This window comes from Pistacia vera, unplaced genomic scaffold (genome assembly GCF_008641045.1).
Source record: "Pistacia vera cultivar Batoury unplaced genomic scaffold, PisVer_v2 Contig320, whole genome shotgun sequence".
NCBI lineage: Eukaryota > Viridiplantae > Streptophyta > Magnoliopsida > Sapindales > Anacardiaceae > Pistacia > Pistacia vera.
Window position 1 is genome coordinate 1,132,170 of NW_022196136.1, and position 22,088 is coordinate 1,154,257.

The following is a 22,088-nucleotide window of genomic DNA, read 5'->3' on the forward strand; positions in this document are numbered from 1 at the left end:
AATATAGAAAGTCAAATTCACTCTTTAATTTATATTTAAAGGATAAAGAGTCTGATGAACTCTTATTTCTATGGATAAACTCTTTATAATAAAGAGTCATTTGGAGATGTTTTAATAAACACAGTAAATCAACCCTAAGTCCACCCGCCACAGCCACAGACCTGCACAGTTTTGCATTACATTGCTTCAGTTCGTTGCATTACATTCCACACACACACACAGTGAGACAAACCAGATCGATTCGAAGCATCTCTTTTTTATTTCTTAAATTATCATAAGAATGGAGACGTTCACGTAGCTTAGTTTGCATGCAAGTTGCTTTCTTCATGCATAACTCACGTCTTTGCTAACCATGACCCACAGGCACAGCACATTTGGGCATATTTTCCAAGGTCCCCACATTGTCACTATGTACTTGAACCATTTATTTTAGAGTAAACGGCATTTTCCCACCCAAGGTTTGGCTAATCTCCAAGTTCCCACCTTGGTTTCATAAATTACAGATTCTCACCTTTAAATTAACACTATTATTTTTTTTCTAAAATAATCTCTATATCTCAAATTTCTCTCAAATAACCCCCAGAGGATCCTTGCCAAGCCAAAAATCCAATCTGATTTCGACACCATTGGACCTCCCCGACATCACCATCATCATCCCCTTATCCTCCTCACCAAAACCCCTAACTTTTCCACCTAATTGCACCTCGGCGAGGTGTCGAAATTTGGTTGGAAAAGCGCAAAAAAATGTAAAAACATAAGAGAGAAGTGACGGAGATCAATGGGCAATTGTTGTTAGAAATGTTGGGGGTTTTGGTGGGGGGAAATCGGTGATGCTATTGGTGGTCTTGGGGGTGGTTTTCGGAGTCAGGACTTGCCGAAATTTGGATGAAATACCGATTGACACTAAAAGCGATGACCAACGATTGGGGGGTTCAATCAGGCAGGGAGGTTAAGGGTTTTGATCTGGGGGTTGAGGGGATTATAATTGTGGTGTCAAGAGGGGTCCATTGTGCCAAAAACAAGTCGAAATGGCTTGAAATCACTGGTGGGGTGAATTAGAAAAGTGAAGGGTTATTTTGAATTTTTTCAGTGGGGTGAATTTGAGAAGTAAAGGGTTTTGAAATTTTCATCTTTGAAATGACCATTTTACCCTTTTAACTGTTAGATTAAATAGTTATCTGTTAATTTAAGGGTGACAATCTATAATTTATGAAACCAGGGATGAGAACTTAGATTTGCCAAACCTTGGGTGGGAAAATGTTGTTTACTCTTTATTTTACTGGTCGTGTCGTCAAGCACCAGCCTTTCATTTGACTTGCCCTTCTGATTTTAATATTTATACATTAAGTTGGCGCAAAAATTGTGCCAATATAAACTATCCATAAATATCCTGATGAATAAAAAAATAACAAAAGGATAATACTATACTTACAATTCAATCTCACAAACTTTCTCTCACAATCTTACCCAACATAACAATTCATAATTGATCAGCTCATAAATAAATCTCATTTGTTCACTATGAATCTTACCTATCTAATTGTGAACTATCACCTCAGAGTTGTAAAATAAAGTTTATAAAATTGAGTTCTGAACCAATCTTTATTAATAACAAAATGGGAGTATAAAAATCTTTAATACTATAAAATTGTGCCCCATATGAACTATTCATAACATGAAAATTTTAGGTCAATAAGATAAAAAAGAGCTGCAACAGGTATCTCAAAACTTATACAATGGGTTAACACAAAATGGAAAAAGAAAAAAAAATGCTATTTGTCAAACTCCTATACAATTCAAAGTGCACTCTAAGAATGCCAATGGAAACTCTCATAACCCCGTGCATGAAATTCAGAAAGAAGCGATCACACAATTTGGTAATTTTCTGTGGTCAAAACCGTTCTCTATGAAAACTTGGGAGAAGGTCCGCCTCTTAGGGGGAGGATATTTACAACCTGCAGCAACAATAATTTTGAGTTAAAAATTAAAACAGAAAATGAAAACCAGAGGCGGAGAAGTTAAAAGGAACGAATCATTTATCTATTTCGTTTATATGGTATCTAAAAGAACATATTGATGACCGTGAAAAACTGAGCTCACATCAAAACCTCCACAGGTACAGAATGGGTTTTAACCTTATAGATCACCACCATAAATATCATCATATGCTGTGATAGGTAGCATTCTCCTAAAGATCCCATTCAAAATGTCGAGATTATGGTGAAATTTACAACATCCATTGTACCTTCACATCAGTTTGATCACTTAAATACATAATAGTTTCCAAGGGCAGGACGAGCCCTTTCAGAACTGAATTCAATTTAACATAAGTTCCACTATGAAGTACATACCATAGTATAGATTTTATGCTTGAAAATGATATTACAACAGGAGCAAATAAATAGTACCAGAATCTTTGCAAACTTATGATGTTACCACAAGATTGTAACAACAAAAAGAAAAGGAAACAGATATTCGTTAAGACAGTAACAGAAAAACGAATTATATTGTCAGGAAAACCTTTAGGTCACTGTATGTACTGGTAGCTGAAAACTGCACAGAGATGGGGTAAAAAGCTGATGAATCAGCTGGAGGCACAACAAATTCCATCGATCCACTGCATATTCAGTAGAGTACAATATCAATTTTATGCACTTACACTGAACAAGAGAATATGTAACTCATGAAGGTGAAAGTATAGTAATCACTGACCTGCGGTTAGAGTCATCAATGAGAAGAATCGACCAATCCAAGACAGAATTTCTAGAGTCATACCTGAAAGTCAAAAGGAATGCTAGTGTTGAAGGCACATATTCTTGTCATGACAGATAGAAGGAAAGATGACTAAAATCCAAAACTCACAAAGTATACAAAATCAAATTTCTTACCTCCACTCTCCATCAATCTGCATAACACTTGGTGCTTCTCAAAGAGCTGGAAGAGGTACTGAGATCACAACATTTCGCAGATCAAACATTGATGAAGCTTCATATTCGATGCTCACGTAAGTTTCGTTTCCAGAAACAGAGGGCCAGCAGTTAACTGCAATAAATATATATAAATCCACATAAATGCTTTTAGCATAGAAAAGAAATGATATAGAGAGAAAATTCAGTGAAAGACTTGAACCCACTTGACAATGGCACCATTGACTCATCAACACTTTGCATTCTCCACTTCAAAAGACCAACACCTACAGCATCACCAGCTTGGCCAGTGGGGAAGGGCCTATTAGGGTCCTTCAAGCCCGGTATATTCTCACTGTTAAAGAGTTCTTTGTTCATATTAGGATGGGCATTGAAAAGAATGGCCGGATACCCTCCAGTCTCAATCTGAAATAACACAGGATATATTGTAATAAATAACAGCAAAATCACATGGACCATCAAAGTTCCTTGAATAAGACCATCAATTCCAAGTACCTGAATTTGGATAAGACCATCATCTTGATTAAGAATTTTAAGAGACAAAGTTCCTTGGCCATCAAAGTTACTCATCCCACCATCTCGTTTCAAAGTCACATTGAATTTCTCCTCAACCGTCAAAGTGACAGGATCAGTGAATGGTGGAGCAGCTGATCTTGGCTGGCCTGCTTTTGGCTACACATCTTCAAGAATCACTTCACCTTCTGCTTTCAGAGATTCCAAGAATTGATTTGTCCTTTGGGATTTACCAAGCTGCATACCAAGACCCTTAGGAGGAGCTGTGGCAGATGAAGGTGGACGACCTAATGATGCAAATATATAAGAGATAAGAATTCTCTTCATTTCTAAAACAAATCATCAAGTAGTCCAGAAACAGATCCATTAAACAGATTTCCACAAAAAGGCACCATACAGATATCTTAAAGACAGAACAAAGTATAACCTATCTGCCAAGCAACTCAAAAAGAATTCTCAATTATTTATCTAAAATGCATGTTTGTTTGCTAACATCTAGCATGTATGTCAACAAAATCCACAACCCATAAAAAAATTAGTACACAGACCTTTAGACTTGGTGGAAAAGGACTCAACATCAGTGCTCAAACCAAATCCAGAACCACTACCAAAACCACCACCACCACGGCCACTAGAAATGCTCATATCACTAAAGCCACTCTCAATTCTTCCAGATCCCATCGACTGCAAGGAAATAAAGCCTCCCTTTTCACCTCTATTCTTCTCAATCTGCAGAATGTATAAGAGTTTCAAATTGCAACACAACCCAAGAGACTACGTAAGGCACCAATTAGAAAAGGAACCACTACAGAGCCGTAAAAAGTACCTTGCTTTTGTCAATCTCACTAGCTTTGCGCTTCATGACATCCTTGGTTTCATTGATCTTGCTCTGCAATACCAGCTTGTGCAACTTCTCTTCATGACTCTCCATCTCACAGTACTGGTTGACCTGTGCAACAGTCAAGTTTTCCTTTTGCACCCAAGAGAGATAACTTCATCTCACGCAAAAATCAGCTCGAAACCTGTCCTGCAAATACCTTCCTCATCCAGAGAGTAGGAATATTCAGGTACCTAAAGACATTAAGGAATATACAATACACCTTTTTTTCTGTATTAATCGGATTAACAATCTGTTGCGAACCTACCCAGAATTCTCAGTCATTCATACACACAAAAGCTCCTAACAGAAACAAACAGCAGTTCATTGCAACATTAAGAATTCCAGAATAACAGAATACATTGATAACATCAGTATTACACCAGTATGGGTTGTATCTCAATATTAGATCTACCAGATTTAATTAGTCAACAATGAAAATAAGAGAAACCAACAATAGAACATAATAGAAACAGATATGCTGGACTTCGAGGGCCAGCTACCTCCCCTTTTCCTAACTTCTCTCTCGATGCCTATTTCCTCCTCTGCTGCTCCCTTTATTCATTTCTTCTCCTAACAGAATTTATCCCTCCACCAGTTATCTTTCGCCACCTGTCCCTCTACCTTCAATTCACACTTTAGTTGCTTCCTTTAACACTATTGATCCCCTGGTGCTTCTTCCCACGCCTCTTGTTATACACCAGCACTTCGCTTGTTGTATCACAATCTCGGACAGACATGCACAGATCTGAAAACTTTAATTAAAAAATTTAAAAATAATATGTGGCATGCACCAATAAATTGTAGTGAGCTAGAAATGACAATGGAATCATCACCTAATGTAAATATATATACAAGAAAAGCAAGTTCCAGATCCACACTGGTAAATCCATGACAACCGACAGAAGACACCTTTCCTATCAATAATTAAATTGCCATAAGAATGAAGACGGTTCACGTAGCTTAGTTAGTTTGCATGCAAGTTGCTTTCTTCATGCATAAATAAGTCTTTGCTAACAATGGCACAAGACATTTGGCATATTCTCCAAGGCCCCCATATTGTCAAAATGTGCGGTCTCTTTATTCTTTAAAGTTTAAACCACTTGAACCATTTATTTTATTGGTCCTTTCGTCAACCAATAACACCTTTATTTTACTTGCCCTTTTGACTTTAATATTTATATGTTAAGTTAGCAATATATATATATATATATATATATATATATATATATATATATATCTCCAGGAATCTGGAAATAACAAAATCTTTAATTATATAAAATTGTGCCCATCATATCAACTATTTAATAACATGAAAAATTTTGGTCAATAACAGAAATCTCTAAACTCATACAATGGCTAATTGTCAAACTCCCATACAATTCAAAGTATACTCTAAGAATGCCAATGGAAACTCGTAATCCAGTGCATCAAATTTAGAAACAAGCCTTCACACAACTTGGTAATTTTCCGTGGTCAAAACCATTCTCTGTGAAAACTTGGGAGAAGATCCACCTCTTAGAGGGAGGATATTTATACCCTGCTACAACAACATTTTTGAGTTAAAAATCAAAATAAACAATGAAAACCAGAGGGGGAGAACTTAAAAGGAACGACTAATTTATACGTTTCGTTATACAGCATCTAAAAGAACATACTGATGACTGTAAAGAACCCGAGCCCACATCAAAACCTCCACGGGTACTGAACTGGTTTAAACCTAATAGATCACCACCATAAATAATCGCATGCTGTGATAGGTAGCATTCTCCTAACGACACCATTCAAAATGTCGAGATTACAGTGAAATGTACAACATTCATTATGCCTTCACATTGGTTTATGATCACTTAAATACATAATAGTTTCCAAGGGCAGGACAAGCATTTTCAGAACAAAATTCAATTTAACATAAGTTCTGGTATGAAGTACATACCATAGTTATAACTCAGTTATCAAACTCAGTAGAGAGAGCTTTTATGCTTGAAAACGATATTAAAACAGGAGCAAATATAATCAACCAGAAACTTTGCGAACTCTGATGTTACCACAAGATTGTAACCACAAACAGAGATGCAAACACATTATTATTCGTTGAGAAAATGACACGAAAACAAATTATAATGTCAAGCAAACCTTTAGGTCACTGAATGTACAGGGCTGAAAACTGCACGGAGATTGGGAAAAAGGCTGATGAATCAGTTCTAGGCACAACAAATTCCATCGATCCCCTGCATATTCAGTCGAGTACATTAAGAAATTTATTCGTTGACACTGAATAAGAGTATCTAACTCACTAAGTTGAAAGTATAGCAGTCACCTTCCATTAGAGTTATCAATGAGAAGTATCGACCATTCCAGGACAGAATTTCTAGAGTCAAACCTGAAAGTCAGAAGAAATGATACAGTTGAATGTACATATTAACCAAAACAATATTTTTACATTAAAGAAAGGAACTCCAATGGTAAGAAATGAAGGAAAAAAAAAGAAGAAGCAAATATTAGTTTAAATTACGGAAAAAAAAGAATATATGACGAGAGATTCAAATGGCAATGCAACACAAGAAATTATGGAAGGCACCAATTAGAAAAGGAGCCACAGCAGAACCATAAAAAAGTACCTTGTTTTTGAAATTTTTTCTCTGAACTCTTTCCCACAGCCGGAATTTTCCGGCTCGATTCTGGACGATCCCGTCATCGGTTTTCTTCGATCCACCCACCGTTCGAAAGCTCTTGAAATCCTCTTTACATCCGTACCTCGCCCGTCGTCATTGGACTTCCTGTTCGCCGGGAAATCGCCCTCACATTTCGTGAAAAACGCAGATTTTCGGTCGCTTTTTCGGTCGTTTTACTGATCGGAAAAGGCCGTGGTTGGTCCCGTTCAAACCGTCTGGTCTTGCTCTTCAAAACCCTGGTCTTGGTTTGCCTTGGTTGTTCGTGGTTTGCCGGAAAAGCTTTTCCGTGCAAAATTGTGTTGGGTTGCTCTCTTGTAAGTTTTTTGTGATCTGATTTTTGGTGTTTTTCACAAGATTTTTTGTGGGTTTTTGGTGTTTATTGTTTCTGCGGTTTTCTGGAGAGATTGGGACGTGTTGGGTGATTTTTTTAATCACGTTTTGCTTGGGTCTTTTTGGTGCACACCAACTGCTCGCTGAAAGTCCCAGCCCACAGCAGCTTCCGCGCGCGCCTGCTGCTTGCATAGCCTTACTTGGTGTTGGGAAGAGGGAGTAAAATTTGTAATAATATGTTCACAAAAACATTATTTCAGAAAAGAAAAAGGATTTTTTGGAAAAAAAAGTTTATTATAAAATTATCCATTTATTGAGCTATTTTGGCTCACCCTTTTATATATTCCTCGCTCCACCCAGCATAACTTCATTTTGCATATTGTGTAGTTGACTTGCCATGAATTTTATACATGCAGATCTACGTACTTGTTCATAGGGTTGAGACTAAAAAATCTTGCTCTCAGATTTGAAGTTTTATGATATCTTCAGTTGACTTTGTTATTAAGATGAGTTATATGATAATTTAATTAAAAATACTTTTCAATTCAATATTATACACTATATGTCTCGATCACCTGAATTCTACATGAACCTTTAATCCTATAGAATTGGAATTAATCTTGTTAAAAAAAAAAAAAATTGAAAGTTTGCTTGCCATATGTAACTTTGAGTTTGTCAAGTGCGGTTGATAACCGCCACATAACGGTGTTGGGATTGGAAAGATAATCAAACATTGTTTATTTTCAACTTTGAGGATAATTTTTTTATTATTATTAAATTTCATCAAAGATATATTTTTATTTTTAAAAAGTTCGATGAAATAGTTTACAGAGATTTTAAATGTGTTTTAATGACAACACTGAAATGCAGCCACATTTCCTAAATATGGCTGCATTTGTAATAAATTTTACATGAATGGTGTTATTTTTTGAGTTCCTATTATCATTTAGCAAACTCTTTTTGCAATTATTGTCCTTGGACGAAAATTAAGGGCTCCACGAGTAGAGGCAAACCGCAAATCAGAGGCCAAACCCAGAAACATAAAACAGTAGCCCATTAAAGAATATAAGATGGTTCAAATGGGTATCACTCCAATGGGCTCCTGACATGATTCCATTTTCTTTTACCCAGTTGAATATAGGGATTCAAACTTTAAATTTTGATTGGAATCCCACCAAAAAAATTTAAGGGTCCGTTTAGTTCTTTATTTCATACCCTATTCCCAATCATATTCTTAAAATAACTGTTTGTTTCATTATTTAGGAAATACTATTATATTATATTTAATTTTTTACACCCCTTAAGTTTATTAATTTAATTAAACACCCCCAGAAAAAAATTTAAAAATTAACAAAAACACTCTCACTCACCTATAGTTGTCAGATTCTAGCAACCACCATAGGTGGTATCAGGAATCTATCACAACGACTTACAAACGACCAGTACTCGCCGGTAATTCACTGATGATCATCAGCGATGGCCAGATCTGGCCTTTTGCAGCCATCGACGGCCAAATTTGACTGTTGATCTGGCCTTTTCCGGCCATCAGTGGTGGATTTGGTCGGAAAAGGCTAGATCGACGCACAACTAGCCAGATCCCACCTATATGCGTCGTAACGCTAGATTCCGACAGTAGTGGCCGAAATCTAACACTATCGGTGGGTGGGGGTGTTTTTGTCATTTTACAAAAATTTTATATATTTGGGTGTTTAGTTAAATTAGCAAACCTAGGGGGTTTTTTGTTAATTTTTAAATTTTACCTCGTAATAATCACTCTACTCACTATTTCCAAAATCCTATCCAAAATAACAAACCAAACGGACTCGAAGCTATCAAGTAAGGAATTAACATTATGCAAGTCCACTGGACACCGGTAACCACAAACCTTGTAAAAGGGGTAAAAAATTGAAGGGGAGAAGTCTAAATCTACTACACCCAAAGCCCAAATTTCGACTTGGGTGTGGAAATTTTGCAGCTAAATGCAACATATTGTTGCACTCAAAATCTTCAATGGTCGCCACTCGCCAACACTTTTGTAGCCAAGCCTATAACATATAGTAGATTGAATATATTGGCATGGTGGTGCAAAACTGCAATGTGAAATATGTTGTTACCATTCTCATCTAATTCATAAACCAAATCAGGATAGTAGCTAACAAGCTCAACCAAAAATTCGGAATTCTCCAGTTTAGCGGCATCGAACATGAGATTTGAAGGAGTTTTAGTTAGGTTCACCAACTCCAAATCATCTTGATTTAATATTTCTTCCCAAGGACATTTCACTAATTGAAGAGCTTGAGTTGAGACCACATCCTTATTGCAATCCTACTTCATTCCTGGGACTAAGAATTTGGGATTTAAATTTTATGTTGAGTCATCAAAGATATGATAAATCAAAGTGTTGGAGAATTAAACTAACATGAGTAGAAAAGCTTGCTCAGTAGTCCTTGATTTCTGTTTGCAAACACTGAAGGTTTTCGGGCTAAAACATGTAAGGTTGTCTCGCAATTTTTATCACGAGCCACAACTAATTCTGGACGATCCTTTTATAATATCAATGCGAGATTTGAGCAATTCAACTATATAAGCAAAAGAATTGAATGCAAACTTAGGATATAGAAATGATTTACGATTCTAACTAGTTTGAATATTTCTTAGAAAGATGTACAAATTACGTATCAAATATATAGGGTTTGTGATATCAGTTTATAAAGAATAATTTTTATATGTAGCGTATTGTTTATCTTATTATTTATATGTAAATATATATAATATGGAAATATACATATCATTTATGTATGAAAATTAGGATGTATAGAATGGAATTGGATGTACTCTCACCATATATAAATCAGTGCTCAAACAAGTGAAAAGTAGAGTAATTTGGTCCTCCCTTGTCAAAACATGTTTAGCTTTAGCAAATAAAATGATGTCATGTCCTTAACAGAGCAGCCATATAAAATGGTCAATGGTGCCATATTGTTAGACATTCGGATTGTCAATAAACTTGGATTTGTTTTCAACATAATCGTTGCGATTTCAATAGCTCCAGCTGCGGCAGCGAACAGAAGGCCGAGTTAAGAGAAAAAAAAAAATTAATTTTTTCTTGGAATTATAATATATATTGTTTGTTTTGCCAATGCAGCTAAATAAAGAGTAAGCTTAAAGTGAATTGGGGGTTTGAGAGAAAAAGGAACAGAGAAAAGAAAACTTTTAAAAAGTGACGTCCATGTGTATTGAGTCAACTTCTATGAAATAAAATAAAGGGTGTTTATTGTTAAAAATATGATTAGAAGGGGATTGAAAGAATTTCCAAAGTATGTGGGGACATGAGTTTTATAGTTCCATTAGAAATATTTTATATCAGGAACATTAAAAATAATTTAATCAGAAATAGTTTTCTGTCAACATTATACATGACACATCTCGGTAACTTGAACCTTACAAGAATCTTAAATCTTATAGGATGAAATCCAGTCTTGTATAAAATAGGTTATAGTTCACTTACCATTTATAACTTTGGGCTTTATCTTGTGCGGTTGATAACAGCCACATAACGGTGTTGAGATTAGGAAGATAATCAAACATTTCTTTTTATTATAATTATATTTCAGATAATTAGATTGAAAAAGAAAAAAATGGAAACAGGGAGAATAATAGATCTGGGGAAATATTTAAAAAAAAAAAAAAAAACAGAAAGATAAACAAAAAAAAAAAAAAAGCCTAAAACAATTCAAAAAGAAAAGAATAGAGAAGTTTTCAGCCAATTACAGTATAATTAAGAAAAATATGAGGTCAAGTCATTGTTGAAAGATTAGAAAATAAATTTAAAAAAATTACGATATATTTCTAAAAGAATTACAAATCCTCAGCATTTCAAGGAAAAAAAATAAAGAAGTTTGGGTAACATATTTTGAAATATATTTTTTTAGGTATAATTATCACTAATATTATTGTAAATTATCAAATATTATTATAACTTAGGAAGCGGCACTTATTTAAATATGTTAGAACTAGCTTTAAATAATTTCTCCCCTTGTTTAAGTATCATCCTTCTAATTTTTATTTTCATTTTTTATAATTTCTTTGTACCATTACGGTTCGTTTTATTATATGGCTTAAATATTCTACATTAGTTCTTCCAAATTAAAAACTTAGGAGTTGTTTGTTTTCTCTCACTTTTCATTTAAGTCTTTGGAAAGTGATTGTTAGCCCCCATCCTCTATTACCAAATACATCCATTTCATATTTAAAAACTTCTCCTTAAACCCTATTTTATTAGAATTTTTCTTTACACCCCTTTCTTCAATTTCAATTTTAGAATCAAAATATCAGTTTTAACTGTTGTGAAAATTAAAAAAATAAAGTATTTTTGCATCAAACAAACAATTTCAATGATAATGATAATTTAGATTGACGATTTATGCAAGAAATAAAGGTTTAATACTATAAAATCAATTGTTGGTGTACTTAGAATTTGTAGTATTCTTTCTTGTAATTGTCTTTAAAGTTAAACTTACAACACAACAAACTTTTAAAAGTGGGGGATACGGATCAAATGGGTGGGGGCTAAAAATCACTCCCAAAGCCTTTTGATTGTTTTTTTTTTTCTTTTTTCCCACAATATTATCACTTATTTTCAGATAAATCTTTTAAATAGAAAAAATAAAATTCCATAACTTATATTTGGACACTAAAATATTTAAAGAAACACATGATTAATTACCTAATATACCTTTATCATAATAAATATAAATTTATATATAACTGTTATTGTATATCCTATGAACTAATCGTGTCGTCGGTTTCAAGGTATTATGTTTTATATATATATGTTAATGTATATATTTTGTACATACAATCTTATCTTATTAATAAAAGAAAATGTTCTTATTTCACATGAGGTTTATTGTTTTATTTACATATATGTATTACATGTGAAATGTCTAGATGATATAAATCTTTAGAAGATCAAAATCATCAAAGTATTCCCTACATAGATAATATTAATTGGACAATAATATTACATAGTAGACATGCTGAATACCTCCGTTGAATATCATGTGATGGTATTTGTGTGGGTGATTATAAAAGTTATATCACTAAGACATTAGCATGGATAAACGGTTAGTAAACTATTTATTGAATATGACCATTTATGATGAATCACATGGACATTTAAAATATAGTCAATAATGTATCATAAGATCATACTAGTGTATTATTACTCCTTAGACTTGAGATATCACGGTTGAATTTTGCATAAACGCATATGATTCATATAGTATATAAACACAAGGCTAATCATGTCATGTGTTAATAAGCCGATTTGGCCATGTGTTCTTTATGTGTGAGGACAAGATAGTCAAGATAGGATCCGTTGACTTGGTATAGATTGATATCAAGTTCCTAGACAAATGTCAAGATACGTTGGAAAAGGGAAATCTCTGGTTGGGGTATATAAAATGTAACCTAAAATGTTGTTTCATGGTGACACGTTCCATATGTATTAATTATCAATTTGATATAAAATTAAGACAAAGATTTTGACATAACATGAATCCATTCTTAATTAGGATTAGACAAAGGAAGGATTTAATTACATAGCGCCTATGATTATAAAAAGGTTCGTTGGAGTATATCTTCATTGTGACGTAAGGGTTATCAAACATTGCTAGATGTCTACCATAATTGGTGGGAGTTTCGATCATAAAGAATTATGACGAAACATATCGAAATAGACTATGATATTGGGCCCACAGCTAGGCCACAGTAAACCTAAGATGTCACACATAAAAGCTAAGGAGAATGGAGAAATAGTAAAAAAAAATTGATTATCCAAAGTTAGCTAGCACCTACTAAAGGTAATAAAGTTAATTATATTATTATCATTGAATTAGATTCAATTGAGGGTTATATTAGTTATTATGAATAATTTAAGAGTTAAAACGCTAATTGGAATCAAATGGAATTCCAATTCATAATTAATCATTTTCTTTATATTATTTAACAATGAGTTGTAATTGTAAACATATAAATAATTTAAGGGTTAAATTGTTATGTAAACAATTTAAGAGTTAAATTGTTAATTATGATTAAACGTTAATTCAATGTTATTATTTAAAGAAGTTTAATAACTTCATAATAATTATATAATCATTTACAACTCCAAAACAATTATGGAATTTTTTAAAGAAGTCCAAAACAATTATCGAATTTTTAGAAGGCTACATATATAAAGAAAATGATATATCAATTTTTAAAAGAGAGATCAAAATTTCTAAGAACCCTAAATGTGAAATGTCTCTCTTAGCCTAAATCTTCTTTTACCTTAGTATGGATACTCTTTTGTTTAATTTCTCTTGAAATTAAAAGTCTCCAAGGTTGCTAAGGACTTAAGGTAACAAGTTTTCCCTTATTTGTTTTTAATTTGATTGAATTTTTTTTGCAAAATTCTAATATACATGTTATAGTATCACATGTATCATTCTCCATGTATTCCATGTTTCAATAACTACTAAACAAGTTCTAGAATTTATTTGTATTAAGGAACTTTTAAATATATTGAATAGTACAATAACAGAAATGCAACTAGTTGCCGGAAACTGATGACTAGAAAACTTCCAGTATATGGAGGAATCAATAGCTCAGGGCCCAAGAAATAGAAAACCACCAGCACCAAAAGAGTGGTTAAAGTAGCCCAAAACATAGTGAAACAGTACTAGGGATTCCCCGGCCTCGTCCCCGACTTCAACCCCCATCCCCATACCTGACCCGTCCCCGCAGACGAGGATAAATCCCATCCCCAACCCTGTGGGAATGGAGTCACTCCCATCCCCATCCGACCCTAACCCGATAAATAGGGTTTTGCGGGGATTTTTTGCCCCATATGGATCAATAATTGATCCTAAAAATGATTAATATAATCAAATGGAATTAATTTTTATGTCATTTTCTTTCCTAATTAGTATTTTTTTTTTCTTTTGCTATGATTAGCATTTTATTATAGTGGCTCATTTTTATATGCAAAATTTTCCGTTTAATGAATATTAATCAAGTATCTGGGTGTAATTTTGCCCTTTAACAAATTAACACATTGATTAATTATTCAATCTTAACATAATTTGCTAGGTAATTTGATTCATTATTTAATTGTATGGATGTTAGGATTAGTTAGCTGGTAGCATGCCGAATGCTTCAAATTAATAATCTTCCTAACCTAACTACTGAATTGTATATAGGGTAAGCAAGGGTCGATCTCATAGGGAATGATTCGTTTAATTTCTATATTCTAAAACAATGAAAACAACAGAAAAATAAAATAAAACCTAAACAGTAAACATGACGATAGTAATGAAAGGGGATTGTAGTCAAGGCAAACAAGTAAAACAAAGAAATCTCTAATGGTAGAAAAATATCAGGTGAAAAAAAACCAGTTCTCGGCTCAAGATCCACCTAAACATGCATTGGACATGAATTAATCGTAACACTATTTTATTTCGTTATTATGGAACTACTGACCTTAGGAAACAACAAGCTCTTTTACCCGAATTTTCCCTTAATTGTCACTACTGAAATAAGCTCTTCAAGTAGATCCTAACCCGTGAACAACCTAGAATAAGCTCTCTAAGTTTAATTCAATGATAGCCTTAAGAATTAGGAAAATAGATCAATCTAAGCAACAATCACGCAAGCTCGGATTATTTAACTTAGGTTATGTTATTTAAGATGATAGACTGAAAACTTGTCCATAATCATCTATCATCATGTGTTACTCACTGAATAGAAAAAGGATAATTACGTATCACAATTCTTAATTCTAACAGGTAAAATTCCAATTAAACAATTTAGCAGGTCAAAACTAAATCACTCAAACAAGAATCATAAACAACTAAAACATAATAACATAAACAATTCCAATAAAAACGAGATTAAGAACAATGTTACTAAAGTTAAGTTACTCCAATGACATGAATTTAGGCTTCAAAATCCCCTTGAACTGAAGAAGAAAGATCAGCCTCACATCTTGACGTAGAAAGTAAAAACTAAGAAAAAAACTGAACTGCCGTCTCCTCCCCCTTGGTTAACCTAACACTCCTCAATAAATAACACGTGATTTCCTTAATTCTGTCCCAGGAATCATGGAAAATCTTTCCTAGACGTTTCTTAAAAGATAGACTTCCAGATTTGTCAAAATCTTATCAGATATGGAAAACAGGATTCGTCTCCAGCTTGCACCAGGATTCTCGCATTGAGAAAGATCTTTTCTGGGCTTGGTCACTCCATAAAAATTGTAGTCCCGGATGTGTAGATGAATTTGGGCTTTTGAATCACCCACTTTCAATATCTGACACTCCAGTTAGGCCCGTTCGAATATTCAATACTCAGCCAGGAAATCCTTCTGCGACTAGGATTCTAGGTCCTGTTTTCCAACAACCACTGAGAACCCAAACGAACTCGGATTCTCGCCCATATACCTTCCTGAAAAGCTTGATTTGTCTACTTTAATTTCTCTGAAGAACACTTTGGTAATTGAGAAATCTAACTCCATGAAAAACTGAAAAACACAGCAATGGTTAGAATAACAAAAATTCTGGAATTTCCTAATCTTTTATCACTTATTTCCTAAAGTCTATCCAACTATGCCAAACTCACAAAATGAACTCTAATCAACTCAAATAGGCATAAAACATAACAAAACAACATAATATGGAAGGAATAAGAATATATAAATTACACTCTTATCATTAGCCCTATTGATTAATTAATTTTTCATAAAATTAATTTAACTATATTCAATCTTAACATAATTTACTAGGTAAATTGATTAATTATTCAATTGTATGGAGACATAGGCTTAGTTAGCCCTGTTAATTAATTAATTTTTCATAAAATTAATACAACTATATTTAATCTTAATATAATTTACTACGTAAATTGATTAATTAATTCATAAATCACTGTATCCACTACAACTAATAAATTAGTTCATTTGTGAAAGGGACAAATCCTATTATCCGAAGTTCCCAACATTGATTTGTAAGACTTGATGTGGCCACATGTCACAATTATGCAGTTCAAGGTGGTTTAAAGGAGTTATTAACTGCCTCTTTTGATCCTTGATGGGAGGTTAAAGGCAGTTGATCGGAGTTACTTGGTCCCTAGCCTAGCCATATATAAAGATATCATCTTCTCCATCAAAGAAATATCACGAAAATACAAAAGGAACAAAATGTTCTAGAGGCATAGGCTAGAAGACATCTCTCAAACATTCACTCACAAATCATTTACGTTTTAGCTTTGTACAACACTTGAACAATATGGCTGGAGGTAAGTGATTAAATTCCGCATTATATTACATACATAATATTCCACATTTGGTATCAGGGCAATACTTCTTGCTTATTGTTCAGTGTTAAGATGTGATGAAGTATGCTATAATTTTATTTATGTTTTTTTATTCAATTCTGATTCTTTCATATTCATGTTTGGGAATTTTGTTTGGTTAAATTAGTTAGAAAATTAAATTCCCTGTGAAATTATGAGAAAAAGAGCTTTTGAATCGTCTAAAACGAAGTTACATTGACTGAGTTATGGTATTTTAAATTTTCGAGTTCGAAGTGGGTTGTTTTCGGGTCGTGTATCTGGTTGCAGACCCGACTGAAGGTTGAAGACGACTGGGCCTTAAGATATGACATGTCGTTTTTCTTTAATTTTTGGAAACGACATATCGTTATTTAAATTATTTAAAAAAAAAAAATTACGCATCTGGCTCGCCTGGGACTCGAACCCGAAATCAAGTGGTTGAGAGTCTTTTATTTGACTCACTGAACCACACAGGCCGATTGACGCGCTTGCCATTTTGTTTAATTAAATTTAATTTATTGTATTCTACAAAGAATGCTTTTAATTCAGTCATGTTAATTGTTAAAAGCTAAAACTTCATTGACGAAAGTTGAACCCAGGTCTCTCGGGTAAGAGCTGAATCTCTTGACCACTGGGCTACATTATTTCTCGTGATGTGTTCTGGAATTTTAAGATTTTTATAGTCTGTTTTGAATTTTTAAGTTACTTGTATTAAAATTGTTTCTGATATTACTATATATATGCTGAATTAAATTTTCAGTGCATATTTGATATGATCAACGTGAGTTTAAGTTGATATTATTATTATTGCCATATTGAAGAAGTGAATATTGTAATGTTTTAGGAGTAGCCAAAGCATCCTAAGGCATGTTAATAATCATATAAAGTTATTTTTGTTTAAAATTCGTAAGGTTTTATGGCATGTAAATTTTAGAGATAATTGCCNCAGATCGCCATACTTGCTTATGAAGACATTAAGCCATATCTAGAGCTGTTTGAAGTTCAAGAACTTGAGCTCTAAACAATGGTTTTGAAATTGGGACATGTCTTGGATTACAGCAGACTTTTACCCCTTGGTTTCTAAAGGCATTGGTTGTGTACAATTTGGAGGCAGCTTATTATCTGGAGGCAATTAGCAGTGGAACCGCCGCCTCCACCAAATTCAGAACAAATGCTGACACTGCTGCGGACTACACGTTGGAGAATAGATATGTCAATAGCAAAGGCAATGCATGTAAGACTTGATGTGGCCACATGCCACGATTATGCAGTTCAAGGTGGTTTAAAAGAGTTATTAACGGCCTCTTTTGATCCTTGATGGGAGAGTAAAAGGCAGTTGATGGAAGTTACTTGGTCCCTAGCCTAGCCATATATAAAGATATCATCTTCTCCATCAAAGAGATATTACAAAAATAAAAAAGGAAGAAAAGGTTCTGTAGGCAAAGGCTAGAAGACATCTCTCAAACATTCACGTTTTAACTTTCTACAACACTTGAACAATATGGCTGGAGGTAAGTGGTTAAATTCCGCATTATATTACATACGTAATATTCCACATTTTGGTATCAGAGCCATGCTTCTTGCTTATTGTTCAGTGTTAAGATGTGATGAAGTATGTTGTAATTTTATTTATGTTTTTTATTCAATTCTGATTCTCTCATATTCATGTTTGGGAATTTTTTTTGGTTAAATTAGTTAGAAAATTAAATTCCCTGTGAAATTATGAGAAAAGGGGCTTTTGAATCGTCTAAAACGGAGTTAAATTGACTGAGTTATGGTATTTTAAATTTTCGGGTTCGAAGTGGGTTGTTTTCAGGTCGGGTATCCGGTTGCAGACCCGGCTGAAGGTTGAAGGCGACTGGGCCTTAAGATATGACAAGTCGTTTTTCTTTAATTTTTGGAAACGACATGTCATTATTTAAAAAAAAAAAAAAAAAATTATGCATCTGACTCGCCGGAGACTCGAACCTGCAATCAAGTGGTTGAGCATCTTTTGTGTGATGCACTGAACCACACAGGCCGATTGACGTGCTCGCCATTTTGTTTGATTAAATTTAATTTATTGTAGTCTGTAAAGAATAATTTTAATTCAGTCATGTTAATAGCTAAAACTCCGTTGCCGTGAATTGAACCAGAACTCTTAAATGAGAGTTAAATGTCTTGACCACTGGGTTAGATTACTTCTTGGGATGTGTTCTGGAATTTTAAGATTTTTGTAGTCTGTTTTGAATTTTTTAGTTAGTTGTATTAAAATTGTTTCTGATATTACTATATATATATGCTGAATTAATTTTTCTATGTATATTTGATATGATCAAGGTGAGTTTAAGTTGATATTATTATTATTGCCATATTGAAGAAGTGAATATTGTAATGTTTTAGGAGTAGCCAAAGCATCCTAAGGCATAATAATAATCATATAAAGTTATTTTTGTTTAAAATTCGTAAGGTTTTATGGCATGTAAATTTTAGAGATACTAGCCCAGCCCCAAAAGGAGGTAATTACCTTAGGACAATAATTAGAGCAAGACACTGAATTAGCATCATGATTAGACTAATCCTAGACCCAAAGGTATGGATTACTTTATGAGTGATATATGTTCGTTAGTCTTATTAATAAGTGTAAATTCAATGCGAGTTAGCAACCTCTGCCCAAAGGAAGGCTTGAATTTATAATTTTGAATTTGACATTGGTTGATTCAAATATAAAGTATGCTTACAATAGCATGACATGATTTTAATTCTTGGTTATTGCAGCTGTTTCTACTATTTTTGCTAATAATTCATCTCATGTTCCAATGTTAAATGGTGAGAACTTTTCTGATTGGAAAGAAAAGATAATGTTAGTACTTGAGTGTATGGATATTGATTTGGCGTTTCGTATGGACGAACCACTAGTCCCTACGGATGAAAGTACGCCCTCTGAAAAGGTCCTCTATGAAAAGTGGAAGCGATCAAATCGCTTAAACTTAATGCAGATAAAGACCCACATAAGTAAACTCATTAGGGGTTCCATTCCTGAGTGCACTAAGGTGACAGATTTCATGAAAGCACTTGAAGCACAATTTGTGACATCTGATAAGGCATTAGCTAGCACCTTAATGAAGAAACTTTCTAGCATGAAGTTTGATAATTCTAAGGGGTGTGCGTGAACATATTATGGAAATGCGGGATATAGCTTCTCAACTTAAGTCCCTTAAGATTGAATTTTCTGAGGCATTTCTTGTCACTTTCATTCTCAACTCTCTTCCTAATGAGTATGGACCTTTCAAAATCTCATATAACACACATAAAGAAGATTGGTCTATTAATGAACTCTTAGTCATGTGTGTACAAGAGGAAGAAAGGTTGAAGAATGAGAATTTGAAAAGTGCTCATTTAGCAACACATTTCAAAGGAAAGGGAAAGAAAGGCAAAGGTGTCTCAAAATTCAAGAAGAAGGGTAAAGCACAAGGTAATCCTAGTGGTTACCAAATTTCGTGCTTCTTTTGCAAGAAAAGGGACACATGAAGAAAAAATGCTTGAAATACAAGAATTGACTTGAGAAGAAAGGTATATTTCTTTCATATGTATGTCATGAATCTTATTTTGTTGATGCTCCCAATGATACATGGTGGATTGATTCGGGTTGTACAATTCACATTTCCACTACCATGCAGGGCTTTCTAAACCTGAGGAAACCAGTGGGGAATGAACAAAGCATCTATTCAGGCAATCGAATACATTCTGAAGTGGAAGTTGTGGGGACTTTTAGACTTGTTCTAAATTCTAATTATGTATTGGATCTTGATAATACTTTTTATATTCCATCGTTTTCTAAAAATTTAGTTTCAGTATCCAGACTTGTGAAACTTGGTTATGTATTTACTTTTAGTAATTCAATCTTTGAAATTCTAAAAGACCATGTTACTGTTGGATATGGAAAATTACTTGATGGTTTGTATAAGTTTAATCTAGATCCTGCATTTGAGCATAGTCTTATGACTGTGCATGAGGAGAATGGCAGCAAACATTGTATCATTAAAGAGGATTCCTCTAAGTTGTGGCATAAGAGATTGGGACATATCTCTATACAGAGAGTTAAGAGGTTGGTGGATGATGGAGTTTTACAAACTCTTGACTTCACTGATTTCGATACTTGTATTGGTTGTATAAAGGGAAAGACAACTAATAGAGCTACGAAAAGGAGCTAGAAGAAGTACTAATAAATTAGAGATCATACATACAGATATATGGGGACCCTCTCCTATACCTCGTCTAAATGGACAGAGATATTTTATCTCTTTCATAGATGACCGTACTAGATACATGTATCTTTACTTTTTGTTTAATAAATCAGAGGCTATAGATGCCTTTAAGGTATTCAAAGCAAAGGTAGAGAAACAAAGTGAAAAGAAAATAAAGGTTGTAAGGTCAGATAGAGGTGGAGAATATTATGGACGATATATAGAAAAGGGTCAAATGCCAGGTCCATTTGCAAAATTTCTTCGAGAAGAGGGTATTGTTGCACAATATACCATGCCAGGAACACCGTAACAAAATGGTGTGGCAGAAAGAAGGAATCGTACTCTTATGGACATGGTAAGAAGTATGCTTAGTACCTCCAATCTTCCATTAAAGTTTTGAAGTGAGGCATTAAAAACAGCAGTATATGTCTTAATCGGGTTCCATCAAAGGCAGTTCCAAAAACTCCTTTTGAATTATGGGTGGGTTGGAAACCTAGTTTAAGACATTTACACATTTGGGGTTGTCCCGCAGAAGTAAAGGTTTATAATCCAAATATTAAGAAATTGGACCCGAAAACTGTTAGTAGATATTTCATTGGTTATCCAATGAATTCTAAAGGGTTCAGATTCTTTTGTCCTTCTCACGCACCTATGATTGTCGAAGCTAGAAACCCAAAATTCCTTGAAGATCTTGAATTCAATGGGAGTGACATTCCTCGTAAAGTACAGTTTGAGGAAATTAAGGAACCGAGTTCATCTTTTCAAGATAATCAATTGATTATTGTTCAAAATGATCATTCAGTTAATTTAGAAGATCAATTGACTAAAGATGAACAAATTCCTAATCAGTCGCATCACGAAGATTCAACTAGTAATGATACTGTTGTCCAAAATCAAGATATTATGGATGAAACAGTTGAATTAAGAAGATCTTCAAGAGTAAGGAAACCAGCGATTTCTAATGATTATATGGTATACCTTCAAGATACTGATTTTGATGGTCAGTTAAATGAAGATCCCACTTCATTTTCACAAGCCATGGATGGAGAAAAATCCCTCCTTTGGTATAATGCCATGAAAGAAGAAATGGAATCAATGGCCAAAAACCAAGTTTGGGCACTCGTCGAATTACCACCAGGAGCAACAACCATTGGTTGTAAATGGGTCTATAAGA

At 33.8% G+C, this 22,088-nt stretch overlaps 1 protein-coding gene and 1 pseudogene across 2 annotated transcripts; both read right to left on the reverse strand.

The window, feature by feature from the left end:
• Positions 1-1,639: 1,639 nt before the first annotated feature.
• LOC116137059 lies at positions 1,640-4,645 on the reverse strand (annotated as a pseudogene).
• An 891-nt stretch (positions 4,646-5,536) lies between these two features.
• On the reverse strand, positions 5,537-7,588 carry LOC116137026 (coatomer subunit delta-like). Of its 2 annotated transcripts, XR_004129106.1 has the most exons (4): positions 6,939-7,588; positions 6,638-6,700; positions 6,454-6,548; positions 5,537-5,857 (listed from the first exon to the last, which is right to left on the reverse strand). XR_004129106.1 is itself a non-coding variant. In XM_031422710.1 (3 exons), exons 1-3 carry the CDS (start codon positions 7,013-7,015, stop codon positions 6,461-6,463), a joined length of 228 nt encoding a protein of 75 aa, XP_031278570.1. In that variant the 5' UTR covers positions 7,016-7,583; the 3' UTR covers positions 5,537-6,460. The 2 variants fall into 2 exon arrangements, 1 of the variants encoding a protein (XP_031278570.1); XM_031422710.1 differs by having other exon boundaries at positions 5,537-6,548; positions 6,939-7,583.
• Positions 7,589-22,088: the final 14,500 nt, after the last annotated feature.

Excerpts from the sequence above, each read along its gene's own strand:
- LOC116137026 (XM_031422710.1), bottom strand. The coding sequence starts at position 7,015 with ATGACGGGATCGTCCAGAATCGAGCCGGAAAATTCCGGCTGTGGGAAA. Across the intron at positions 6,701-6,938 it reads GAAAAAATTTCAAAAACAAG|GTTTGACTCTAGAAATTCTG; the intron begins GTACTTTTTTAT and ends TCTGACTTTCAG. Across the intron at positions 6,549-6,637 it reads ATTGATAACTCTAATGGAAG|GGGATCGATGGAATTTGTTG; the intron begins GTGACTGCTATA and ends CTGAATATGCAG.